Source organism: Paroedura picta, chromosome 3, assembly GCF_049243985.1.
Source record: "Paroedura picta isolate Pp20150507F chromosome 3, Ppicta_v3.0, whole genome shotgun sequence".
In the NCBI taxonomy this organism is placed as follows: Eukaryota; Metazoa; Chordata; class Lepidosauria; order Squamata; family Gekkonidae; genus Paroedura; species Paroedura picta.
The window spans coordinates 166,617,770-166,643,400 of NC_135371.1; the positions used below are offsets into that span (position 1 = coordinate 166,617,770).

The 25,631-nt window shown below is 49.9% G+C and overlaps 1 protein-coding gene across 6 annotated transcripts in view; it reads right to left on the bottom strand.

Moving 5' to 3' along the window:
- Window positions 1-5,341: 5,341 nt before the first annotated feature.
- HDAC7 (histone deacetylase 7) overlaps window positions 5,342-25,631 on the bottom strand; it is a 204,199-nt gene continuing 183,909 nt past the window's right edge. For 4 of the 6 annotated variants that reach the window (XM_077329295.1, XM_077329293.1, XM_077329292.1 and 1 more), the window contains 8 exons: window positions 25,067-25,154; window positions 24,775-24,894; window positions 20,585-20,682; window positions 13,098-13,216; window positions 12,198-12,331; window positions 10,035-10,119; window positions 8,236-8,368; window positions 5,342-6,794 (listed from right to left, as the gene is read on the bottom strand). In XM_077329295.1, coding sequence (XP_077185410.1) covers window positions 6,749-6,794; window positions 8,236-8,368; window positions 10,035-10,119; window positions 12,198-12,331; window positions 13,098-13,216; window positions 20,585-20,682; window positions 24,775-24,894; window positions 25,067-25,154 — 823 coding nt within the window. In that variant the 3' untranslated portion in view covers window positions 5,342-6,748. Of the gene's footprint in view, window positions 6,795-8,235; window positions 8,369-10,034; window positions 10,120-12,197; window positions 12,332-13,097; window positions 13,217-19,960; window positions 20,226-20,248; window positions 20,409-20,584; window positions 20,683-24,774; window positions 24,895-25,066; window positions 25,155-25,631 lie in introns of those variants that run through there. The other 2 variants (XM_077329296.1, XM_077329297.1) reach the window with 2 other exon arrangements.

Below are 25,631 nucleotides of genomic sequence, written 5' to 3' on the forward strand. Positions count from 1 at the left end.
CATGTCGGCTGCCTTACCACTCTGCGCCACAAGAGGCTCTACACAAAATATCATCATTAAAAAATAATGTGTTAATGCCCTCCCCTCCAATTGACATTTGTGCATGTGCAAGTGTTGCATAAAATAACCCCACCTCCCTGGCTGATACCAGGGTGTGTATGGGGGGGCTTACCAACTGCTTGATGCCATGTGAAATGTTGAAAGGGAGGTGGAAACACATTGGGTGCATGGCCAATACAGCCCAAAGGGAGGGCCAAAGACATGGGCAGATGGGGTGGCTTGTGGAAACAGAAGGAAATGGGTCAATTGTCAAAAAGAAGTGGAACAAGAGGTGAAGAAGAAGAAACTGGCATTTCCCTTTCCCTATGAGTCCTCATGGACATGGACCAAATGGAGAGGTGGCAGAGGAGAGTGACGGGGATGATCCGGGGCCTGGGGACCAAGCCCTCCGAGGAAAGTCTGAGGGACCTGGGAACGTTCATCCTGGAGGAGGTTGAGAGGGGACAGGTGTGCTTTTGTGAAGTATCTGCGAGGCTGTCATTTGGAGTAGGTCAGAGAGGGGTTCCTGTTGGCAGCAGAGGAGAGGACCTGCAGCCATGGGTTTAAACTACATGTAGAATGGTACTGGCTAGATAACAGTGGGGAAAGTTTCACCGACAGGAATCGGCTGCCTAAGGAGGTGGTGAACTCTCCCACACTGATGGGTCTTCCAGGAGCTGGACAGAGACTTCTCCTGGATGCTTGAGGCTGATCCTGCGTTGAGCAGGGGGTGGGACTAGATGGCCTGTCTGGCCCCTTCCAACTCTATGATTCCATGATTCTAAGCATCCGCTAGACAGATACTAATCCTGGATGCTTGAGGCTGGTCCTGCACTGAGCAGGGGCTTGGTCTACATGGCCTGTCTTGCTCCTTCCTAACTCTATGATTCTATGATTCTATTCTAAATGTCCTGTTGTTAACTGCCTCAGGTATTGCAAACTGAGGGCTGTGGTTTCCTTGACAGAGGGTGCCTATCTTGCATTGGGTCTTCCTCTTCTCCTGCCACCTTCAACTTTTCCTAGCATTGTTGTCTTTTCCAGTGACTCATGACTTCTCGTAATGTGACCAATGTAGGATAGCCTCCGTTTAGTCTTTTTAGCTTCTAGGGAAGAGTTCGAGGACAACATAGCTGCAAGCATGAATATGCATTCCTGCCGGCTACTAGAAATAATTCCCAACCGTGATTTAAAAGGGGTATTTCAATCTCCCCAGACACTAAATTCCTTCCCATGTATGGCTGCCATTGCCAGTGTGTGAAAATATTTCTGACGGGGTGAATATGTGAATAATAAAACGGCTCATTTTCAGGCTGCCTTGGTAGGAAGAATCATAGAATCATAGAAGGGGCCATACAGGCCATCTAGTCCAACCCCCTGCTCAACGCAGGATCAGCCCTAAGCATCCTAAAGCATCCAAGAAAAGTGTGTATCCAACCTTTGCTTGAAGACTGCTAGTGAGGGGGAGCTCACCACCTCCTTAGGCAGCCTAGTCCACTGCTGAACTACTCTGACTGTGAATTTTCCCCCCCTGATATCTAGCCTGGCCTTTTCCTGTGGCAGAGCTCTACTGGTGCTGACTGACGGCCCCTCGCGGGTGGGGAGGCTGCTCCAAATCAGGGCAACCTTATATATGGGGTAGCCAACCCCCTGTGGGGTTGGGTCAACGTGGCTCAGAGACTATAATGCAGGGGTAGTCAAACTGCGGCCCTCCAGATGTCCATGGACTACAATTCCCAGGAGCCCTTGCCAGCGAATGCTGGCAGGGGCTCCTGGGAATTGTAGTCCATGGACATCTGGAGGGCCGCAGTTTGACTACCCCTGCTATAATGTATCATGCTTCCAAATGTGCAAAATAAGTCTTTTATAAAGAACCACCAAGACAATCACAATAACCAAGCAACACTGTAAATGGGTTTACAATAATACAATTCAACAAGTGCGGAGCAAAAAGTAGTTCAGGTAACAGTTCAACAGGTTAGTTCTGACAGAAGTCCAAACGAGTATCCGGAAGTCCCCCGTTTCGCAGGGTGGCTTCTACGGTGGACCCAACAGAAGTAATATCACCATCCATTTCCTCAAGGGAATAAATAACAAGTTGGCTGAGAATTCTCCAAAAAGGCGAACGAATTTCTTGCCTCCATGCTACTTTTCCAAGCTGCACATAACCCGCTCGATGATCCAGGGAAGGATTCCGTTGAGGAATTTGAGAATATTAACACTTCTGTTGGGCCCACTGTAGAAGCCGCCTCGTGAAACGAGGACTGCCAGATCCTTGTTTGGACTTCAGTTGCAACAAACCAGTTGAACTGTTGCCTGAACTGTTTTTTGTATCACACTTGTCAAATTGTTGTACGCACCAACTTCCAGTTTGATTATTGTGATTCTCTTGATGATCCTTTATAAGGCAAAGGGGTGGCAGGTTACAGTAGATGAGTGATTGGAATGTGAGTGTCCTGCACAGTGCAGGGGGTTGGACTAGATGACCCAGGAGGTCCCTTCCAACTCTATGATTCTATGACTATTTTGCACTTTTGGAAGCGTCATTTATTATACTTTCAGTGTCATGATTCCACAGCTGGTATTTGTCATTCACTCTGTAGCCCAGTTTTGTTTTGTTGCAGCCTCTTGTGGGGACCTGGATAGATCTCCCGGGATTCTGACTGCTCTTTCCAGTCAACAGAGATCAGTTCGTCCAGAGGAGACGGCTGCCTCAGAGCATGAACTCGATGGCATCACACCCTGTTGAGGTCCCTCTTCTCCAAAAACCCAATATCCTCAGGCTCTACTCCCTCAATCTCCATTCTCTCTCAAGCCAGAGTTGACAACCCTACTTATATAGGAGTCCTGGCCCTTTGAAAAAAGCCATGACTACAAAAAGGCACTGGTGTTTAGGGTGGACTGAGCCAAACAGGGGCTAAAGCCCCCCTTAATAATGCCGATGCCCTTGAGGGTCGCTCTCCATCCCACATAACTGGCTAACAGGCCACCTGGAAGCAATTACGACGGCCGGCAAAACTCCTTTTTGCCTTCGGCCTGCTGCTCTTGGAATGACACGGTCTCTGCCTTTTGTAATGGAACATCAGGAGGACTTCTTGTAGGGAGGCTGGCAAAGGTGTGTGTGTGTGTGGGGGGGCAGCTGGCCCCTGAACCCAGCAACCCCTCTGCACACCCAACCAGTCACCGATGACTCAAGTTTTTAACACATTTCGGGTTCATTGTTCTGTCTGACCGAGGAAGGCCCGTCACCCTGGCCAGTGGAGACGTCGGGGATTCTTTTACAGTCGTGTATAAATCCAGAAAGGCCAGAATCCAGTCTTGGCTAATCAGCAGGTCAGGGAACGGACCTAATTTTCTTCTACTGCAGTCATTCCTGAACAGGAAAATACATTCATTCCACAAGCATAGCCTTCCCCCCTTGAGACAATCCCCAGAGGGTGCTTCTGTATGAGCCAGTGTTCTGATTCAGGTGCGACTGGATGACCTGGTCGCACTCCACGCAGAGACACAATGGAATGACTCTCCACGAAGGCTGTCTTGGTCTGTCTCTGTATGAGTCTCCACGCTAGGCTTTCCTCCTTTCTGCTGAGCAGCATTTACAGAACGGCGTTTCCGCTGGCTGTGAGAAAGGCAGGTTAGAAAATGAACAAGAAGTCACGGGGCTCTTTCAATGGAGGGTGAATCAATCAAATCATGTGGTTAGCGTCAAGACTAGGATCTGGGAGACGCAGGTTCAATTCCTCACTTGTGCCTTAGTAGTCCTCTGGGTGACCTTGGGCCAGTCACCTGCTCTCAGCCTACGCTACCTTACAGGGTTGTCGTGAGGATACAATAGAGGAGAGGAAAATGGTGTAATCTGTGTAGAGTCCCCATTGGGAAGAAAGGCAGGGTGAAAGCAAATACAAATTTTAAACATGAAATGCCACTGAATCAGGAACTTAATTTGGGTGTGAGGGGCAAAAAAGAAAAGGGAAGCCATGTTGGGTCAGGCCAGTGGCCCATCCAGCCCAACACTCTTGTGTCTCACAGTGGCTCAAACCCAGGGGCCATCAGGAGGTCCCCCAGTGGCTTTAAGAACATAAGAGAAGTCATGTTGGATCAGGCCAATGGCCCATCCAGTCCAACACTCTGTCACTCAGTGGCCCAAACCCAGGGGCTACCAGCAGCTTTAAGAACATAAGAGAAGTCATGTTGGATCAGGCCAATGGCCCATCCAGTCCAACACTCTGTGTCACACAGTGGCCCAAACCCAGGGGCCATCAGGAGGTCCCCCAGTGGCTTTAAGAACATAAGAGAAGCCATATTGGATCAGGCCAATGGCCCATCCAGTCCAACACTCTGTGTCACACAGTGGCCCAAACCCAGGGGCCATCAGGAGGTCCCCCAGTGGCTTTAAGAACATAAGAGAAGCCATATTGGATCAGGCCAATGGCCCATCCAGTCCAACACTCTGTGTCACTCAGTGGCCCAAACCCAGGTGCCATCAGGAGGTCCACCAGCGTCTTTAAGACCACAAGAGAAGCCATGTTGGATCAGGCCAGTGGACCATCCAGTCCAACACTCTGTGTCACACAGTGGCCCAAACCCAGGCACCATCAGGAGGTCCTCCAGCAGCTTTAAGAACATAACAGAAGCTCAACACTGTGTCCCATAGCAGCCAAAATTCAGGTGCCATCTGGTCACCCAGGAAGGCCAGAACTCCAAAAGCCCTCCCACTGTTGCCATCCGATCTCCAAAAATACAGAGCATCACCGTCCCAGACATAGAATTCCATCAGTACTTTCTGGCTAATAGCCAGACGGACCTCTGCTCCATGTGTTCACCTAATCCCCTCTTGAAGCTGCTTATGCTTGTAACCACCGCCACTTCCCACAGCAGCGTGATCATGTGACGTTTGTGATTATGGGACCTTTGCTTGGGGCTCAGGTTCATGTCAGATTTCCTGGCGTCCCTAGTTTCCACTTAGTAATAGCAGCGAACTGCTGAAAAGCTATCGATCGGGGCAGGTCCTGAAGAAAACCAACTCTGTGCGGAAATCAAACCAGCGTTATGGGACTGGTGTCGTGCTCACGTGTTTCAGGAAGGGGACTAGTGCCGGAACAGGTGACAAAGAGCCTGCCTCTCAAATACAGTCAACACAATGCAATTCAGGACACAGCTGGAACGCAGCAAAGACTCAATTTACTGGCTGGTTTCAATCCAGCGGTTTTCTATACACGATCTGTACAATGCATCCTTCCCTCACCCCTTGCCCCATCCCCCCCCCCAGGCAGTGATGCAGCCCTCCCCTCCCCAACCCCCCCCTCCCCGCAGGCAGTGAGATTTAGAGCTCCCTTGAAGATGACTTGAATTTCCCACACTCCTTCACAGGAAAAGGACTGAAGCCATGTGGAGATCATTTCGGAAGGTGGCCGCCTGGGACTGCAGTGGAGCGGGAAAGATTCGAATCCGGTAGCACCTTAAGACACCAATAAGGATTTCGGGGTGGGAGCTTTCGAGTCAAAAACTCCCTTCTACAGAACCATCGTGGCTTTCTGCACGGTTTTGCGCATGCCCATTGTGCCGGGAAGGAGATATTGGAGGACTCGATTGTCCCATAGACTTCACAGAGAAACGGGAGCATGGTTTTCTATTACTTGTAATGACCTACAGCAGGCTTTCTTCCTAAACAAGTGCTTTGCTGGTGGAGGGGGGAAGGAAATTGGCCATTCTGGTGACGGCCCTTGGGGGGGGGCAGGGGAGGGAGAATCGGCTACCTTTACATAAGGCCATGAAAAAGTGACAGCTGGCTACACGGGAGACGATGGAGCATCTGCAGCAATGCTCGCAAATCTATTTCCTGGGGGCCTGGAAGCTTGGGGAGGGGGTGGATGGGTTGGACCAAGAAGCAAAACGAACGAGAACCGTGGGGTTTGGTTGGGATAAGCAGAGGGGCCCATCGGTTCATCTCCCTCCCCGTCCTTCCCCACATGAAGCCTGCTCTTCAGCGGATCAGGGCAAAAAAAAACAACCAGAGACAGGTGCCCTGGAGTGGTGCATGTCCAGACCCATGCGGAGGTGCGTGTCTTTCTCCCACCTGTTTTACGGAAAGTCTGTATATAGTGCAAATCGGGGGGGGGGGGAGTTTCTAGACCAGGAATGTAAGGCGGGACGGCGCTTAGGAGGAAGCAGGCTGTGGCCCCGCTCCGAGGGGCTGCCGCATCCTTGACTCCCGAGTTTTGTCTCCTGAAAGTTCTCCCCACGGCTCCTGTCGACCCGTGGGACGTCCCGGGGTAAGGCGACCACGTTTGCTCGGGAAAAAAAGTTTCAGAGAGGAACGTGATGGACTCCTTCCCTGCTGGATCGACCATCTTTGGTTCTGTAGGGGGAAAGGCACCGCCCTGGCGTCGGAACCCAACGCTCCGGGGCTTTGTAGTCTGAATCCAGATGGGGTGGGGTCCCACCAGGTGGTCTTCTGTGGTCTTGTTTACTTCCCAACCCAAGCTTATTCCCAGTGTCCTGGGGCAGGAGCTTGCAGGGTGGAGTTCCGTGCACGGTGGGCCCCCCTGGGGGGCTAATCCCAGGCGATCCGCCGCAAACCCCTGTCTGGATTCTGAGACAGTCCTCCTAGCCCTGTGGCTCAGATGAGCATAGGTTGCGCGGCAGGCGGGAGCCAGGATCCTGATATAGGTCACAAGCCACAACAGAAGCTGACGGAGGGTGTGCTGAGACATTACTGGGTCATGAGCTCGTCTTCTTCCATTGGCTCGTCCTGTTGCCTAGAAACACAGGGAACAAAAAAAAGGAAAAGAAAACCCAAATAAATAAAATTGGGGAAAATATACCAAGTTGAACAATGGCACCTGCAGGGTCATTATGTGTCAAGGGAACCGTCAAGCCACAGGTTTAAACTCGTTTGTTATTTCCTCTGCCCAGGGAACTCTGGGAAATTGTATATGAGTGTTTGTGCGTCCGGGAACAAGGCTTTCAAAGTAGGCTCAGAAGCCTTAGAAAACTACAAATCCCAAGATGCCATGGGAAGGGGGGGAGGAATTATCGTTTGTTCATTCGGAACAGGATATATAGTGCTTCTCCACAGGAGCTGCTCAAGCCAGCAATGACGATATGGCATAAAGGTAAAGGTATCCCTTGTGCAAGCACTGGGTCATGTTTGACCCTTGGGGTGACGCCCTCCAGCGTTTTCATGGCAGACACAATACGGGGTGGTTTGCCAGTGCCTTCCCCAGTCATTACCCTTTACCCCCCAGCAAGCTGGGTACTCATTTTGCCAACCTCGGAAGGATGGAAGGCTGAGTCAACCTTGAGCCGGCTGCTGGGATTGAACTCCCAGCCTCATGGGCAGAGCTTTCAGACAGCATTTCTGCTGCTTTACCACCCTGCGCCACAAGACGATGTGGCATAGGAAACAGTAATCTCCTAAAGGGTTCTTAAGTTTTGTTCTGGGTAGTATTTCTGAATAAAAATACTTAAAAAAATAATAACATTGGAGAGACATACATTTAGAACAGAACAGACTACTGTGACCTCCTGCGTATAGGGCTGCCCCTGAAGACTGTTCAGCGCACTCTAATCATGACACCACACTGGCTGCCCCCTCCCCTGCATGTGGGCAATCTCATTTAATTCTGACAATCTCATGAAGTCGGGTTTGGCTGAGAGAGACTGGCCCAGGGTCATCCCAGTGAGCTTCACAGCACAGAGGGGAATATCAATGCCTCTTACTGACGCTGCCATAAAGTGATGGTGACCCTAGTCAGTCACTGTCCAACTCCAAGGAAAAGATGTGAGAATCCTGACTGACTGACTGGCAGGTCTGAAAAGGTTCCCTTTGCCAGCAAGCCCCGTTTTGGATTATGACAAACGCACAGAGGGTATAGGGGATTCAGTCTTCCCCCATGCCGGAAGACGTTCCTGACAGTCAGAGTGGTTCCTCAGTGGAACAGGCTTCCTCGGGAGGGGGTGGGTTCTCCAACTTTGGAGATTTTTAAACAGAGGCTGGATAGTCATCTGACAGGGAGGCTGATTCTGTGAAGGCTCAAGGGGGCAGCAGGTGACAGTGGATGAGCTATAGGGTTGTGAGTGTCCTGCATAGTGCAGGGGGTTGGACTAGATGACCCACGTGGTCCCTTCCAACTCTATGATTCTATGATTCCAGCCCTCATGGGTGCTGTCTGAGCATGGGGAGGGGGGCCCACTCACCGTTTCTCCGCCATCACGGAAAGTGAGGCCAGCGCCGTCACGGTCTCCACCTCCTCCAGGTCGCGATGCTGCGCTTCCAGGAACGAGTAGCCCACGGTGGGGGCAAAACGCCGCACTGAGGACCAGTACTGGCCTGGAACAGAAAGGCGTCACAGTGAGGGGCCGTATAGAAATCGAATGAACAGATGAAGGAACAGACGAACAAAGGAACAGATGACCGATTGGATGAAAGGAAGGGAGGGAGGGTGGGTCATGCCCAGCCTCACAGGGACGCTGCTTGGTCCGGTGACAGCCCGGTGGCTGTCAGGGGCCAGTTGAGAAGCACAGCTGTGCCCACTCCCTTCAGGCCCATCATTGGCCATTTTGGGAGGTCGGGTCAGGTTGACGTGACCAGATATGGTCACAGCACCAGATAAATGTCTGTTTTTAAAAATATCAAAAGTGATAATTGGCGAAAGAAACTTAGGCAGTTTACGATAAAATTGAAAGGGTACAGAGGAGAGCGATAAGGATGATCTGGGGCCAAGGGACTAAGCCCTATGAAGACAGGTTGAGGGACTTGGGAATGTTCAGCCTGGAGAAAAGGAGGTTGAGAGGGGACATGATAGGCCTTTTTAAGTATTTGAAAGGTTGTCACTTGGAGGAGGGCAGGATGCTGTTTCTGTTGGCTGCAGAGGAGAGGACACACAGTAATGGGTTTAAACTACAAGTACAACGATATAGGCTAGATATAAGGAAAAAATGTTTCACAGTCAGAGTAGTTCAGCAGTGGAATAGGCTGCCTAAGGAGGTGGTGAGCTCCCCCTCACTGGCAGTCTTCAAGCAAAGGTTGGATACACACTTTTCTTGGATGCTTTAGGATGCTTAGGGCTGATCCTGCGTTGAGCAGGGGGTTGGACTAGATGGCCTGTGTGGCCCCTTCCACTCTATGATTCTATGATGTTGGAAAAGTTAGCAAATAACATTAACGTAATTCAAGGGGAGAAAAAGATCGAGGATTTCAATATAATTGGGCTTGATTTGGCAAATTACTTAAGGAAATTTTCAGACTATAAGGTATGGGAATTAGTGTTATAATGTGTGACTTGGAACTATGATGAACAGTTGAAATGTAATAGATGAAATGGACACTGTCTACAGCAGGGGTAGTCAAACTGCAGCCCTCCAGATGTCCATGACTACAATTCCCATGAGCCTCTGCCAGCAAATGCTGGCAGGGGCTTCTGGGAATTGTAGTCCATGGACATCTGGAGGGCCGCAGTTTGACTACCCCTGGTCTACAGGATTCAAAGGGTTTATGAAGCTACAGAGTTGTGCTGCGGTGAATTTTGTTTTTGGTGGGGCGTTTCTGTTGTCTGTTATTTATCAATTTTAATAAAAATAATAAAAAAAATTTTAAAGTGAATCAACTCCCACCTATTTGGGAAACCCTTCCAGGGCCACCAAGAAACCCCAGGCTTTCATGAAACCCCAGAGAAAGAAGGGAGACCTTTCCCAATGGCGTAAAATGCCGATAAATAGATGTTCAAACAAACAACGTCCTTCCTTTCCTTGGTTTTTATTTGTTTCACCAGGACTTCTGCCAGAACGGTTTCCGGATATCACCCATTTTCAATTGCCAATGCTTCTTCAGTGGCAAGTCCCCAATTTTTCATTAATTTTTGCTGTCATTGACAAGCAACTTCAAGCTTTCGAAACTTTAATCCAAGTCAAAGTATATCAAGGCCAGCCGGCTCCTATCTGTATGGGGATCCAAGTCAGAAGTGACAAGGGCAGGAAGGACCACATCCCCCACTTACTTTGCACCTGGATGACGTTCTCCAAAGAGCGCACGGCATTTGCGTTGGGTTTCTGCTGCAGGGTCTCCTCTGGGAGCGGCTCCAGCTGTGGAGGATAAGGCAGGGCAGCTCAGAATGTGCTCCAAAGAATGCGCAAGGTGAGAGCATGCATCGTGCGCGGGCCCTCACAAGGAGCCCTGCTGGTCTTTTGAGGATGCGCATTTGGCTCCCGGAAGAAAACAAGGGATTATCTGTGAGTAATGATTGCTCTCTGGAAGCGGTCTTATATATAAGTGTCTTCCTGATGGCAATTTTATTCTAGTACCCTTCCCCCCCACCACACACACAAGAGAGTTGAGGCTGGCCTCAGCAGGGCCTTTTCTGCCTTGGCCCCAGCCTGGTGGAACACTCTGCTGAAGGTGATCTAGGTCCTGTGGGACCTCAGTCAGTACTGCAGGGCCTGTGAGATGGAGCTGTTCCGCCAGGCCTATGGTTGAGGCTAGAGAAAACATCAGACGAAACGCCAGCTACAACATGAAGAAGAGCTTGATGTTTGGTGTAGTGGTTAGGAGTGCAGAATTCTAATCTGGCATGCCGGGTTTGATTCCCCACTCCCCCACATGCAGCCAGCTGGGTGACCTTGGGCTCCACACAGCACTGATAAAACTGACCGAGCAGGAATCTCAGGGCTCTCTCAGCCTCACCTCCCTCACAGGGTGTCTGTTGTAGGGAGAGGAAAGGGAAGGCGACTGTAAGACACTTTGAGCCTCCTTCTGGTAGAGAAAAGCGGCATATAAGAACCAACTCTTCTTCTTCTAATATCATAACACAGCCAAGAAAGACTGCATCTATATGGAAATATGAGTGAAGAAAACTTTTTTCTTTCTTGCTTGGGAGTTCTTCTTTATTTTGCTTGTAGTCGATAGAAAACATTTCGGTGCATCATCTTCAGTCATATTTGCCGAGATGGAAATAATTATATGGATGAATAAGGAAATGCAGTACGAAATTATTCAATGCGTCTAGTTCCACAACGACTGATCTCAATGACTGAGATGAGGGCTATGACTGATCTCAAGCAAACTGAACAAAGCGAGAGAGAAAAAAGTCTTCTGTCTTCCTACACAGATGTAGTTTTCCTTGGCTGTGTTTATAGCCCCGTGTAAAGGGCATTACGGTAGCCTGCACTGGAGGTGACAAAAGCATGGGTCAATGCAGACAAATCAAATAACTGTTCTTTTCTCCTCTGACCATAAACTTTTTGGGATGCAGCAATGATGCTCCTCTCCAGTTTTAGGGGTTTTTTTTTGGGGGGGGGGGGAAGTGTGCATCGGCTAGTGGACGTTTTGGGAAATGATGGAATGCAATGAGTGACTTGGGCTGGAAAAGCCCATTTTCAAATTCCTTTTCAGCCATGGCCTTGGGCAATTCGTTATTTCTCCACCTAACGCAGTGGTTCTCAACCTTCTTAACGCCGTGACCCTTTAATACAGTTCCTCATGTTGGGGTAACCCCCAAACATAAAATTATGCAAGTGTTCTTTCAGAGAAATTAAACCAAAACTGGCCAATGGCGTGAAGATCCATTGTTCAGGATTGTACTCCCCCCCCCTCCCCCCGGGGTTTCTCAGTTCAGTTCTGCCTCTGGTCCCACCATGCCGATCTCGCTCTTTTCCGCTGCTCCAGACGGACAAACGCTCTATCTCGATCTACCCCGCAAGGCTGTTGTGTAGATGGCGCCCCTCCCCCTGCCAAGCTGCCTGCCCTGCCGTGACCCCTGTGAAAGAGTCACTCGACCCCCAAAGGGGTCCCGACCCCAAGGTTGAGAACCACTGACCTAACCTAACCTCACAGCGTTATTTTGAGAAAAAATGTTAACGCTCAGGCTGCCTTCATTTCCTTGGGGACATGAAAATCTGGTCTGACTTTAATCGGTTTCATGTGGGTCTTTCTTTTGGGGGATTTTCACCGGCCTCTCCTGAAGTACCGTAAAACCCTGACCAAGTAACGTACGCTCTGTAGAAGCCCTCAAAGCGAACTCAGCGTGTGGAAACAGGCTGTGTTTGCTCAAAGATGAGAAAGAGGAACGTTACTTGTACTCAGAAATGTTTGGCTCTACATTATCCGCTCACATGTCTTAGAGAAGTCCCACTGCTCTCCCTGGGCCCGGTTCTGACAGACTCACCTCATTACCCAGCAAGGCAGAAACGCAGACTTCCGAAGCGTCGCAGATGGCCGTCAGGTCATGACCCCCCTCCAAGGCAAGGACAAGAGCACCTCTGGACACGGTCATCAGCTGTCTAGTCATGTAGCCAAAACCTGCGGGGGAAACCAAAGGAAATCCCAGCCTTTAGACCTAGGGGCACGTAGTGGGGACTGGGAGAGCAATCCCTGGTCCACCTGGAGGGTCTCCCCTCTGCTTCCTCTAGCAACACCCCTGCTGAACAGGCACAACATGCTAGTTTCCCATTCAGATCTGCATCATCCCATCCACACCCATTTTTTTTCTCAGGACATGCTATGCGGGTCATTTGGATACTGCCCTAAATAGAGTCGCGTCCAGACCTAGATGCTCACATAAGCAAGCGTATTGAAGCAGTGAAAACATAAACCATTCTGGGTCATGCCCACTTGAGAAATAAACCTGAGCTGCAGTGAACTTGTTTAATTTTCAGAGACGCCTGTGGATGGCCAAGATCCTGGGCTGGCCTCTCCTCTCTGCTGCTCTTCTGACCTGCAGGATGATGCCCCTTCTATCCAGTGAGCCCCAGCCCCATAATTGGATTGTGCTGTGAGCAGATTCCAAAATGTTCTGTGGGTGCAGATGCTGTTAGAATCATAGAATCCTAGAGTTGGAAGGGACCTCTTGGGTCATCTAGTCCAACCCCCCGCACTGTGCAGGACACTCACAACCCTATTGCTCATCCACTGTCACCTGCCACCCCCTTGAGCCTTCACAGAATCAGCCTCTCCGTCAGATGGCTCTCCAGCCACTGTTTAAAAATCTCCAAAGATGGAGAACCCACCACCTCCCGAGGAAGCCTGTTGTTTCCCCTTGCCCTGGCAATGGGGGAGAATGGCTTACATTTGGCCGAAACTTTGTACCCTCCGAGTGGGGGAGGGTGGCCGTCGGCTGCATCGAACCCTGCGGAGACCAACACCACATCTGGCGAGAACTCGTGGGCAATGGGCATCACAACCGTCCTACAAAAGGGGGGGAACAGAAGGGAGCTTGGTTGAGGCGCCTTGTTCGCCCTCGTGCCGAAATTTCAAGAGCAACCGGATTCCACTCCTGGAACTGACCCTTGAAAGCACATGAACCTGCCCTGGATAGAATCAGGTATCGAACCTTGGATTCCTCAATGTGGACTCAGAAGAAAAAAGGAAATCACGAGGCACAGTGATATAGTATGTTTATAGGTGAAAAGGTTATAACATAAAGTCATAAAGAGTCAACCAAAACGGGATCCTAGGTTAAGTGACCCGCTTTCTGTTTTATCTTCGTCAGTGGTTGCTCTTCCAATATACTGTCATAGTAGTAGTCGTAGTATCACATTGGCAGAATGCTCATAATCGTCTGGGGATTTCATAAAGTGCAGAATTTCAGAACCACTGTGTCTCGTGATTTCCTTTTTTCTTCTGTATAGAATCAGTGCAAACGAAAAGATAGCAAGGTGCAGGCCGAGACAAATTAAATCAAACGATCCTGTACTGATGGCATGTATACAAACAGTAATTCTTCGTCCACAAACGGACACATACTTTGGTTACAGTCATTGAGTATAGAACAATAAATACCGGGGTATCAAAAAGCGAAGTAAAATGCTGAATGCATTTAAAACACAGAATCATAAAGTCATGATTAAACAAGTATTTATTTAAAATTTCATAGAATTATAGAGTTGGAAGGGAACTCAGGGGTCATCTAGTCTAACCCCCTACTCTATGCAGGACATTCACACCCCAATTACTCATCTATTGTAACCTGCCATCCCTTTGCCTTCACAGAATCAGCTTCTCCGTCAGATGGCTATCTAGCCTCTGTTTAAAAATCTCCAAAGAGGGAGAACCCACCACCTCCCGAGGAAGCCTGTTCCACTGAGAAACCGCTCTGACTGTCAGGAACTTCTTCTGGATGTTTAGACAGAATTTCTTTGAATTAATTTCATCCCCTTGGTTCTGGTCCGTCCCTCCGGGGCAAGAGAGAACAACTCTGCTCCATCCTCTATATGGCACCCTTTTAATTACTTAATTTGTAGATGCATTTTAATTTGTAGACGTATTTTATTAAAAATGCACAAAATTTTAGTTCCCTGTGAAATTTTTGCGCATCTTGAATTCAGCAAAGCATAAGGCGGTTTAGGGAGTTCTCATTATTTAAAGAGTCTTGGTTCTCTGACTTCATCCAATCCAGTCAGCTTGTCACTTAATGAGGGCGTCGTTATCTTTTCTCTTCAACAAAAGCTGGCCTTCCCGTGATGAAATATTTAATGGGCGCTTGACGGGCCACCAGCTTTTGGCTAATTTGCCATCATTAAAGCTTCACAAAGATCTCCAAACAATTAAGCCCTTCTTTGGGGATGGGTAGGTACAAATTATTCCAGAAACAGAAATTGTATCGCCATGGAGAAGCCAGCCTTTGTTGAAGAGGAAACATAACAACGCCATTGTTAAACTACATGCTGCTTTCATTGGCTGGATTGAAGAATAAAGACTCTTGACAAAAAATCTTGTTATTACGGGGGGGGACTTGCAGCACTGACAGGGCGTAAGTCCTCAACCCCGGCCATTTCAGGCTGGGAAAAAGGTGTGAAGGTGGGGGGACGGAACCCCCACTTATATTTATTTCTATCTTTGATTTATATCCCGCCACTCTCCATAGACTCATGGCGGGTTACACCAAAACGGAGTAAAACACCAATAAAACCAATCACAAAAAACCCGACAAAAGGCAGCATAATTCCCAATCCCTCCCCAATCTGCAGTCAACCCTTATAGGGTATAGGTAAGCAGAATGGTATAGCGTTGGCCAGAGGAAGGGCCCCAGTTGTTCCTGAAACCCATCCTCAACCAAAGACCTGGAGGAAAAGCTCCACTTTGCAGGCCCGGCAGAACTGAGACAGCTCCATCAAGGCCCTCTGCTCTTCCGGGAGCTCATTTCACCAGGTTGGGGCCAGGACTTAAGAAACCCTGGCCCAGGTGGAGGCCAGGCGTCCTTCTCTGGGGCCAGAGCTGTTGTCCCAATCTGAATCGGCCCTTCTGGCACTTGGACAATTCATTTCCTATAGCTGCCGTGTGGTTCTGGAGGAAAGCAAATTAAAAATATCTCGCACTTATGTATTTCTACCAGTGGTTCTCAACCTGGGGGTCGGGACCCCTTCGGGACCCCACAAGGGTTGCAGCAGGACAAGCAGCTTGGCTGGGGGGGGGGGCATCGCTACTCTTGTTGTTCCTCCTGAAGACGCCTGCCAAGTTATATACAATTTATAACCAATTTATATACAATCGTGAACAATGGATCGTCACGCCATAGGTCAGTGTTGGTTTAATTTCTGTGAAAGAACGCTGGCATAATTTTAGGGTTGGGGGTCAGTACAACATGAGGAACTGTATTAAAGGGTCGCGGCATCAGGAACGTTGAGAAACCCTGATTTTTACGGTCACAGGCCAGAGTACGAAAACATAATAAAAATGGAAGCGTGTAGTAGTTTCGGGTAAGGAATCAGATGATAGAGAGGTCAAAACTGAACGGGAAAAGAGATCATTTTAATATGTTAAAAAGCAAACTTTAAGGATTTAAACCGCTAAAAGATCAAACACTAGAGCTTTAAGTATATCTCCTGTCCTTTCATCGAGCTTGTATGATGCATTCTGGACCTGGGGAACATAGCTTTATTTCTTTGAAAGCAAGCTTCTAGGCCATACGACCGCTAACACCTAAGCCTCTGCAGACGCTACGTGAAGTAAATAAATAAAATAAAGTGAGCACGGAGAAGGTTCAGGTAAGATCTTGTGGAATCCCAGAAACCACTGGAGTCGTAGAATAAGATCGGAAAGGATCGGAATATGCTGCATCAATGCCTGACTAACATTTTCCCCACTCCTGATTGTTAAGAAAAGGCAAAAAGTGAAGGGAAAACTGTCAAATTGCTTTGTTTTAGCATGGCTGGCAGTCTCAGCCCCTTTCCTGTGGCTATTGGTGTGAAGTGTTTTCTGTTAGGCCTCCAGTTTTTTAAAAAAATTCTCACAGGCTTTTAGCAATTAGTTTTTATGTGGGTTGTGGCCGCTTCGTTCCCTCAGCAAACTGTTTTGTTTTTCCCTACTTGATCTTTAATGGCCGCTAAATTCATTTAATGCTGTTTATATACTGGGATTGTTTTTTGTTTTTTTTAAATCCAGCTATATGGATACACTTTTTAAGTTTTAAGTGCAACTCTCCCCACATCCTGTTCATGTTATTTCTGATAATTTTAGCAGATTGAAAAGAGAAGAAGAAAAAGTTGGTGTTCCAGTTTGACAAACTTACAGGAAGATGTAAAATAAATAGCGATTAAAAAAAGAGAGAGAGGTTACTTTATAATCCGGTCAAAAGAGGCTAGAAAGTCCCCGATTGTGTTTTCCTCCAGAGGAAAACTAGTGCTAAAAAATATTTAGAAGAGAAATAGATGGAAGCCATTTCTTATTCTCCGGCAGGCTTTCTCAACCAGGGTTCTGTGAAACCCTGGGGTTTCTTGAATGCCCTGGAAGGGTTTCCCGGATGGGTGTGAGTGATTTTTTAAATAGATTTTTAAATTTGTTATTTGGTGGGTGACAGGACCATATATGGTCACGCTGACGCCCTCGCAAAATGGCCAATGATGGGCCTGGATGGGGCAGGAAGGGGAGGGGCTCTAGGTGGGCGTGTCCACAGCTCTGCTTCCCAACCACATTGTGCATGATTGGTCGACTTCTGGGGTTTCTCGAAGCCTGAAGAACGTTTCAGGGGTTTCTCAACGGTAAAAAAATTTGAGGTAGGCTGGCCTAGGGGTATAGCTTTAGGGTTGTGCGTTTCCTGCATAGTGCAGGGGGTTGGACTAGATGACCCAGGAGGTCCCTTACAACTCTATGATTCTACGATTCTAACAGGTAGCCAAGACTAATCATTTATTTAGTTGGATCTCGGAAGCTAAGCAGGGTGGACCCTGGTCAGTACCTGGATGGAAGACCACCAAGAAAGTCCAGGATAGAGCAAAATACCTCTGAAAATTGTATGGGGTCACCATATGTCAGCTGTGATTAAGATCTCCTAGAATTGAAAGCCCTCTTCTGGACCATGGTTGGTTTGTTATTTAAGACGCTTTGACTAGTTATGTTTTTTTAATAATAGACTTTGATATATAACGTAGATAAAATTAAATAAAAAGAGAAGTTATTGACTACATGGTATTCCCTTGATCTCTGATCCCCCCCCCCTCCTGCCCTACCCCCCTAATCACAATGTTATCCACCAGAATGACATCGATTCAAAATCCTGTTCTTCGATTTGGCAAGACAGTCAGTATGACAGTGCTGTTCTTGATGACCTTCCAAAGATTTTCCATTAACTACATTGGTTAATTTGGCCATTTGCGAAAGTTCTGCCCATTTATCGAACCACACAGATACTTGCGGGGGTTCCGGTGATTTCCGATTCCTTGCAGTCCTCCAGACCACGTTGCCTAATGCAGGGAAGCCAAAGACAGAGCACCCCTAACATCCGGGCACCTGGCCTCCCTTTGAAGACCTCCCAATGAGGCAGAGCTTCCCTTTTCTCAAAGGCTCGGCTCCCGAACCATCAGAAAACATCTTGTAAGGTTCCCACCGAAGTCAACCTTCCCGAAACTTCCCTCCACTTCTCCTCTGCCAGTTCCCCGTCTTCTCATCCTACGGCTTTGCTATCTGGAGCAGTTTTCATGCCCCACAAGCTCTCCTGGGAGCCAGAGGCCCTGGGGCCTCATTTCCATGGGGAGGCTGTTCTCCAGAGCTCCCCACGAAACCGAGAGAGTACAAAGATTTGGCCCTGTTCCAAGTGACACCAAGGGTGAGCTGGCACCGATTCGTTTGAGCCTGCCTCGCCACGAAAGCCTTTCTCCCCCAGCTCTCTCTTGTCCAGAGAACCCGACGGGCCCGTGAACTTGGCCAGTGGGGTAAGATTTCCCATCCTTCTGCAGAAGACCATCCATCAGCCGGGTCATGCTTGGCAAGCAGCTCAAAGAGGCACGCGATCCGCAGGGCCTGGGAGTTGCGTTTCTGTGTGCAACGGGGGGGGGGGGGGGGAGGGAGGGGAGAATCCTATTTATAGAGTCCTTTCATGCGCAATCAAAGCACATGTGTTGGGCAGCTGTGGGAGGCTGGGCCAGTTGCCAAGGCCCATGTTTGGCATGGCCCGGCTTTGCAATTCCAAACTGGGCCTTTGGCCAACAGCAGAGCTCTCGTTAACCTCGTTCACGGGGCCTGAGCCCTGAGGGGGCCGGCCACGTGGCAGAGTGAACTTCCAAGGCCCCCCCCCCCTTCTTACACTTTTTGCGGCACTGCTACCCCCCCCCCTTCCTGGGCCACAGAAGTAGCATGAAAAGCAGCGGTCCTCACTGTGAAATAGTCACAGCGTGGCTCTCCCCACATGGCCCAATGTTATCTTATGGGGCTGCCCAGTCCCTACAGTCACTGACGGGGAATGGGGGTGGATGGGCTGTCAGATCATCATTGGGAAACTCCCAGAGATTTGGGGGCTGAGTTTGGGGAGGACGGAGACCTCAGTGGCGTGCAATGTCAGTCTCCCCCCACCAAAGCATCCATTCCCCCCCGCCCCAGGGGAAGGGAACTCTGTAGTCTGGAGGTGAGCTGTAACTCCAGGGGATCCCCAGGCCTCACCTGTAGGCTGACAGCCCTAGTAGCTTAGGAATCTCACTCTCTGACTCCATTTTCATTCCTGAAAGGCACCATGCATGATTCTGCCCTTCCTCTGTTTTACCATCACGGCACTCCTTGGAGGAAGAGAAGGCTGAGAAGCAGCAGGGGGCCAAAAAGGACCCCATTTTTTACTACCCAAAGGAGTCTCCAAGTAGCTTGCTTTCCACTCCCCCACAACGGACACCCTGTGAGCTAGGTGAGGCTCAGAGAGCTCTGAGAGAGCTGCGACTCACTTGAGGTCACCCAGCAGGCCTCGTGTGTCTCAAAGGGGCTTACAAACGCCTTCCTTTCCTCTCCCCACAACAGACACCCTGCTGTGAGGAAGTTGGGGCTGAGAGAGCTCTGAGAGAACTGCGACTGGCTCAAGGTTACTCAGCTGACTGCATGTGGAGAGGGAATGGAGAATTGAACCCAGTTCACCATATTAAAGGCCAATGCTCCTAACCACTACACAAAGCTTGCGTGGCAGAGTGGGGGATTTGAAAAGCCTTAATCTGGTGCTCTAAACTCCTCAGTGTAAGAAGGAACCCCCGTGGTGAGTTGGAACTGAAATCTGGGCCTTGGCATGAGGTGCTGTAGGCCTCTGTGAGACTATCCAGGGCTTGGTTGGAGTGAGGGGGTGAGCAGAGGTACACATGCAGCTAGCAACGATCCAGGTTGAAGAGAGATTTACAGCATGGCTTTAAATCTTGTTTGCTTGGACAGGCATCCTCCTGCATTCAACCCAGCTCGTTCCCAACAGTGTATTTTCAGCCCTGCAAGTGTTAGGCATCACAGCCTGACTCTAAGATCTATCCCACCCCCCTATCTTGGTCTCATATGTAGAAAACAGATAGACAAACAAACTGGGGGCCTAATATGTCCTGTTTGGAGGCCTTCCGATAAAATTCCTTGGTCGGCATGGGAAGCAAAACACATCCGAACACCTCATAATGCTATCTTGTGAGGCCTGTTACTGAGTGAAGGTTTCATACAGCGTAGTGTTGTGATCTAGACAACTCTGGTTTTAATTGGCAGTCAAGCATCTCAGGTTTCCCAGAAATGCTATGCAAGTCTTTGTCCTTTAAGTGAGCAGCACAGGTCTAGAACTAGCGAAGACTCGCAAAGAGCAGCTCAGGTCTTGCCAAGCTTTTTAATCAGTGGCCCACGAGAGAAGGAGTGGGCCTGCAAACGCGCTCCCGCAAAACATGCTTCCAGTTGTACATTGTAGACTGTAAGCTTCTCAGGGCAGAGACCTTTCTTTAAGGTTATGGTGTTCTGCAAAGAACTGGGTCCTCTGTTCATCCTGTCCAGAGAATAGAGATGCTTCAGTGCTAAGCTCCTTGGCATGTGGCAACCGTGGAAGGCAGATACCACTCTTGAAAGCATCAACCCTGGAGATCTTGTCGGCCTTTATGGCGATGCCGGACTTGAACCATGCTCCTCCCTGCCCCGATTTAATTTGTGCGACCACAGAAGCGGATCTGTGCTAACAGCAGACAGGAAACGGAAGCCGTATTCAGCCAGGAAATCCCCAAATGCATCAGGAGCTCCCCTGCGTCTCTTCCAAGGATAATTAAAAGGCGATCAAGGAAAAAGAAATGGGAACAAAACCCAGGGCTAGAAAGGAAGGCCCGGGGAGCATGGTTCAAAATGGGAGCCTACCTGAAAGCAGCCAAATATTCGGGGTCCCCCATGGGTGGGTCGAGCCCGCCAGTCCAAGCCACGTTGACGGTGAAGCCCTCCCCAGCGCCGGAGCCCACCTGAAAGAAAAAAACACAAGGTGCTTAAGCGAGTCTCGTCCACCTCCGTTCGTGAGGAGCCCGCGGAGAGGAGCCACGCTTCGAAAGTTACCCTCGATGCATCCGGCAACTGTGACCCAAGAAGAATATCCGTTGATGAAGACTCCAAGGGTGCTCTCCAGCCTCTCGGTTGGGTGAGCTACGGAGCCCCGATCCCGACAATATAACCCCGCCCCCTTTTGTTGATGTGTTCCACGCCTCTTGCCTCGCTTCACGCATGCTCAGAGAGGAGGAGCCCTGAAACTTTTTGGATTCGGACAAATCCATTCGGCCGTATCTGAAATGGTGCAATTTTTTAAAAAATACTTTTTTGCACATGCCTAGTTTGCAGTCTGACCTTCTGCTTCCAACAGGAACCGCTCCCTAGAATCATAGAATCATAGAGTTGGAAGGGACCTCCTGGGTCATCTAGCCCAACCCCCTGCCCTATGCAGGACACTCACAACCCTATCGCTCATCCACTGTCACCTGCCACCCCCTTGAGCCTTCACAGAATCAGCCTCTCCGTCAGATGGCTCTCCAGCCTCTGCTTAAAAATTTCCTCCTCTAAGTGACAGCCTTTCAAATATTTACAGAGAGCAATCGTGTCCAGCGCCCTCTTCTCCAGACTTCTCTGAGGCCTTCCACATGGGGGTTAATCCCCCGCATGGACCATCCATGTGACTCATGCCCAATCATGGGGCTGCTGTCTGTTGAGTCAGACCTCTGGGCCATCAAAGTCAGTATCATCTACTCAGACTGGCAGTGGCTCCCCAGGATCTCAGATAAAGGTTTTTCTTCCATCACCTGATGTTTTTATTGGGAGATTCCATTGATTGATCTTGGGACCTTCGCAGGCCAAGCAGTCCTTTACAGTCCCGAGACCTTTACAGACCACTGAGCCACATGCCCCCCTCCCTGGCTGCCACCCCCCCCCCTTGATAACCTTGACTGTTCAGATGGGCTCTCCAAGTTCTCATGCAGAGGTCTTTCCCCATCACCCGCATCCTGACCGGGGATTGAACCTGGGACCTTCTGCATGCCAAGCAGACGCCCTGACCCTAGGCCTCAGCCCCTCTCTTGCTCCGGCCCCTGTGTTTGCTCGCTTTTAATCTGGAGAAAGCGTAATCCGCTTTGTCTCCTAATTAAAACGGAAAGGTCCAGATGGCTAGAAGTGGAGGCATTTGCTTGGACCCTCCTTCTTCATTCTCCCTACAGAAAGGGGAGGGGGGATGACAGAGTGAAGGTCTGCTTTTAATATGGTTTGTGGCTGATGCACACCATCTTCCCCGCCCGCCCCCACAACGGAGTTCCCCTCCACCACTTTTCATTCTGAGCCACACTGCTTTTTTAGAAGAAGAAGAAGAAGAAGAAGAAGAGTTGGTTCTTATATGCCGCTTTTCCCTACCCGAAGGAGGCTCAAAGCGGCTTACAGTCGCCTTCCTATTCCTCCCCCCACAACAGACACCCTGTGGGGTGGGTGAGGCTGAGAGAGCCCTGATATCACTGCTTGGTCAGAACAGCTTTATCAGTGCTGTGGCGAGCCCAAGGTCACCCAGCTGGTTGCATGTGGGGGAGCGCAGAATCGAACCTGGCATGCCAGATTAGAAGTCCTAACCACTACACCAAATTGGCTTTACAGTATGGCATGGTAAAAAAAATAAATTGAGGGGCATGTGAAGGAACAGGCCTGTTCTGGCCCGCAGGCTCTAATCTGCCCTGTCCTCTCCAAGGGGTTCCCAATATCTGGAGAGGCTTGGCCTTCTCAGGTAAGCTCGCTGTACGGAATTGCTCTCTGAGAGGCTGACCTTCTCTTTTCAGACCTGGAGACTTGCCTTTGTGTGCATGCTTCTGTACCCCCCCCCCAATAGCAGGCACCACGGTTTCTGCTGCCTGAGAAGAGAGCAAAGACAGCCCCTCCCAAAAAGCTGATAAATGACAGGAGTCCCACCCACTCCCTTTAAATCCCTCCCCAGCTAGGATTTTCTCAGGCCCTGCCTGAGAAAGGGGGGGGGGGGGAGGCGCGGGAAGGAAGCATTTAAATGACCGAATCATGGAGGAATCACAATTCGGTCACCCTGATTCAGACCCTTTGAATGGAGGGAAGGGGCGGTTCAGTTTGGATGGGCCAAAAAAGGACCCGAATCAGCATTGGTTCGGGTACTTTTCGGCTTATCTGAGCCGAACCGTTCATGCCTACTCACAATAATGGGCTTTAGTTTTGAGCAGGAAAGTACTGATTGGATATTAGGATATGGCCTGTCTGGCCCCTCCCAACTCTATCATTCTAAGTAGCGGCTGGACAGAGACTTCTCCTGGATGTTTGAGGCTGATCCTGCATTGAGAAGGGGGAGGGACTAGATGGCCTGTCAGGCCCCTTCCAACTCTATGATTCTATGATTCTAAGCAGCGGCTGGAGAGAGACTTATCCTGGATGCTTGAGGCTGATCCTGCATTGAGCAGGGGTGGGACTAGATGGCCTGTCTGGCCCCTTCCAACTCTATGATTCTAAGCAGTAGCTGGACAGAGACTTCTCCTGGCTGCTTGAGGCCGATCCTGCATTGAGCAGGGGGTGGGACTACATAGCCTGTATAGCCCTCTCTAACTCTATGATTCTACTAACAAGGGGGAGGGGCTAATTTCTAAAGTGAGATCCTGTCACGTACCCTGGTTGGGGTGTGAGAGAGACTGAGATGTGGACTTGAGGCATCCTTCATTTTGAAAGCACGGGCCGCATCAAACCAAACAGTATGGCAGATGAAGGAAGAGGAAACAGGGTGGGGTGGGGTGGAGAAGCCTGGTGTGATATGCCACAGCCTTGCAGGGATTCAGGGGGGGGCATCATAAAGATCCCCCTTCTCAGCCCCTTTGATATCTCCAGCTCAAAGGGGGAAGATGGGAACCAGATGCGAGCCGACCCGAGCTCTGGCCACTCTCAGCGCTAAGCCCCTTTGAAAGAGGGTTGTAAAACATGATGGATTAAGAGTTCTATCTGTTCTCCCCCCACTCCCCCGTCGGAAACCCCATCACCTCCCTGCCAGCTAGCCCAGCAAGAGCCCTGCAGCTTCGGCGGGAGAAGCTTTCCCCAAGAGCCTTTTTGCAAGCGATTCAGACTTCGTCCTGCTTTGTTTTTAAAATAACTTGCTAACACGGCTCCCCTGTAAAAGCCACGGCCCTGAGCCGGCAAGATCTGAGTAAGGCTATCAATGAGGATGCTAATTCATAAACTGGATGGCACTTAACACACACAGCCACGATGGCTGAAGCAACATATAAATGCTCAGAGCCATCAGTTTTTAAACATGAGATTTTAGCCACAAATCTTCTTTCTTTCTTTCTTTCTTTCTTTCTTTCTTTCTTTCTTTCTTTCTTTCTTTCTTTCTTTCTTTCTTTCTTTCTTTCTTTCTTTCTTTCTTTCTTTCTTTCTTTCTTTCTTTCTTTCTTTCTTTCTTTCTTTTCTTTCTTTCCCCCAACAAATTGGTACGTCTCATCTAAGGTTAGTGGATTAATAGCATTGCACACATCTGACCATTCACCTTTGGCTTCCAGGGCAGCATCAGACCTCTTGGCCTATTCCGCACGTGGGCCTTTGTGGCTCTTCTTATCATTAAACGCTAAATACATGTTATGTAGGAGGAGGGTCCTTCCCCCGTCCCCCCCAAGACTCTGTGTTTGCCTCGGTGTAGTGGTTAGGAGTGCGGACTTCTAATCTGGCATGCCGGGTTCGATTCTGCACTCCCCCACATGCAGCCAGCTGGATGACCTTGGGCTCGCCACGGCACTGATAAAACTGTTCTGACCGAGCAGGAATATCAGCGCTCTCTCAGCCCCACCCACCCCACAGGGTGTCTGTTGTGGGGAGAGGAAAGGGAAGGTGACTGTAAGCCGCTTTGAGCCTCCTTCGGGTAGGGAAAAGCGGCATATAAGAACCAACTCTTCTTCTTCTTCTTCTCTGAGGTTACACTGGCTGCCTAAGCGAAAAGGGCGGCAGCTGTCCATTGCGGGACCTCTGGTCACGTGGACGTCCCTCCACCTCTTCCCCAGCTGTCCCCGAGGGACTACACGGGAGTTCACCTCATCAGCAGCTCCGCTTCCTGGGAAGAAGTTGCCGTCGTCATGGCGGTGCAAGGAGATGTAGAGGACATTCGGGTCCCGGTAGAAGACCTGCTGCGTCCCGTTGCCGTGGTGAACGTCCTGAGAGGGGAGGAGGAGGAGGTGAGGGCTGGGAGGAGGCCTAGGAGTCCTCTCCACGCCACCCCCCCAAGCTCAACTCGGTAAGCCCGCCACTTCCAGAGGCATAATCAGGAACACGTTTCAGGACTCGGGAAAGGGGCGGAAGGCGGGTTGGGGACAGCAGGAGCCTCACCCAGTCGACGATAAGGATCTTGTTGATTTTCCCTTTCTGCTGCAGCTGCCGGGCTGCGATCGCCACCGAGTTGAAGAAGCAGAAGCCCCTGTTGTGGAAGCGAGCAAGGAAGCAAACAAGGGAGGGAGGAGGGAGGGAGGGAGGGAAGGAAGGAAGGAAGGAAGAGAAGAGAGGGAAGGAGAGAGGGAGGGAAAGAGGGAGAGAAAGAAGGAAAAGAGGAAGAGAGGGAAGGAGGGAAAGAAGGAAGGAGGGAAGACAGGAAGGAGAGAGGGAGGGAGGGAGGGAGGAAAGGAAGGAAGGAGGGAAGGAAGAAGGGAGGGAAGGGAGGAAGGAAGGAAGGAGGGAGGGAAGAAAGAGTGAGAGGAGGGAGGGAAGGAGAAAGAGAAGGAAGGAAGAAGACAGGGAGGGAAAGAGGGAGAGAAAGAAGGAAAGGAGGAAGAGAGGGAAGGCAGGAAGGAAGGAAGGAGAGAGGGAGGGAGGGAAGGAAGGAGGGAAGGGAGGAAGGAAGGAAGGAGAGAGGGAGGGAGGGAAGGGAGGAGGGAAGGGAGGAAGGAAGGAGAGAGGG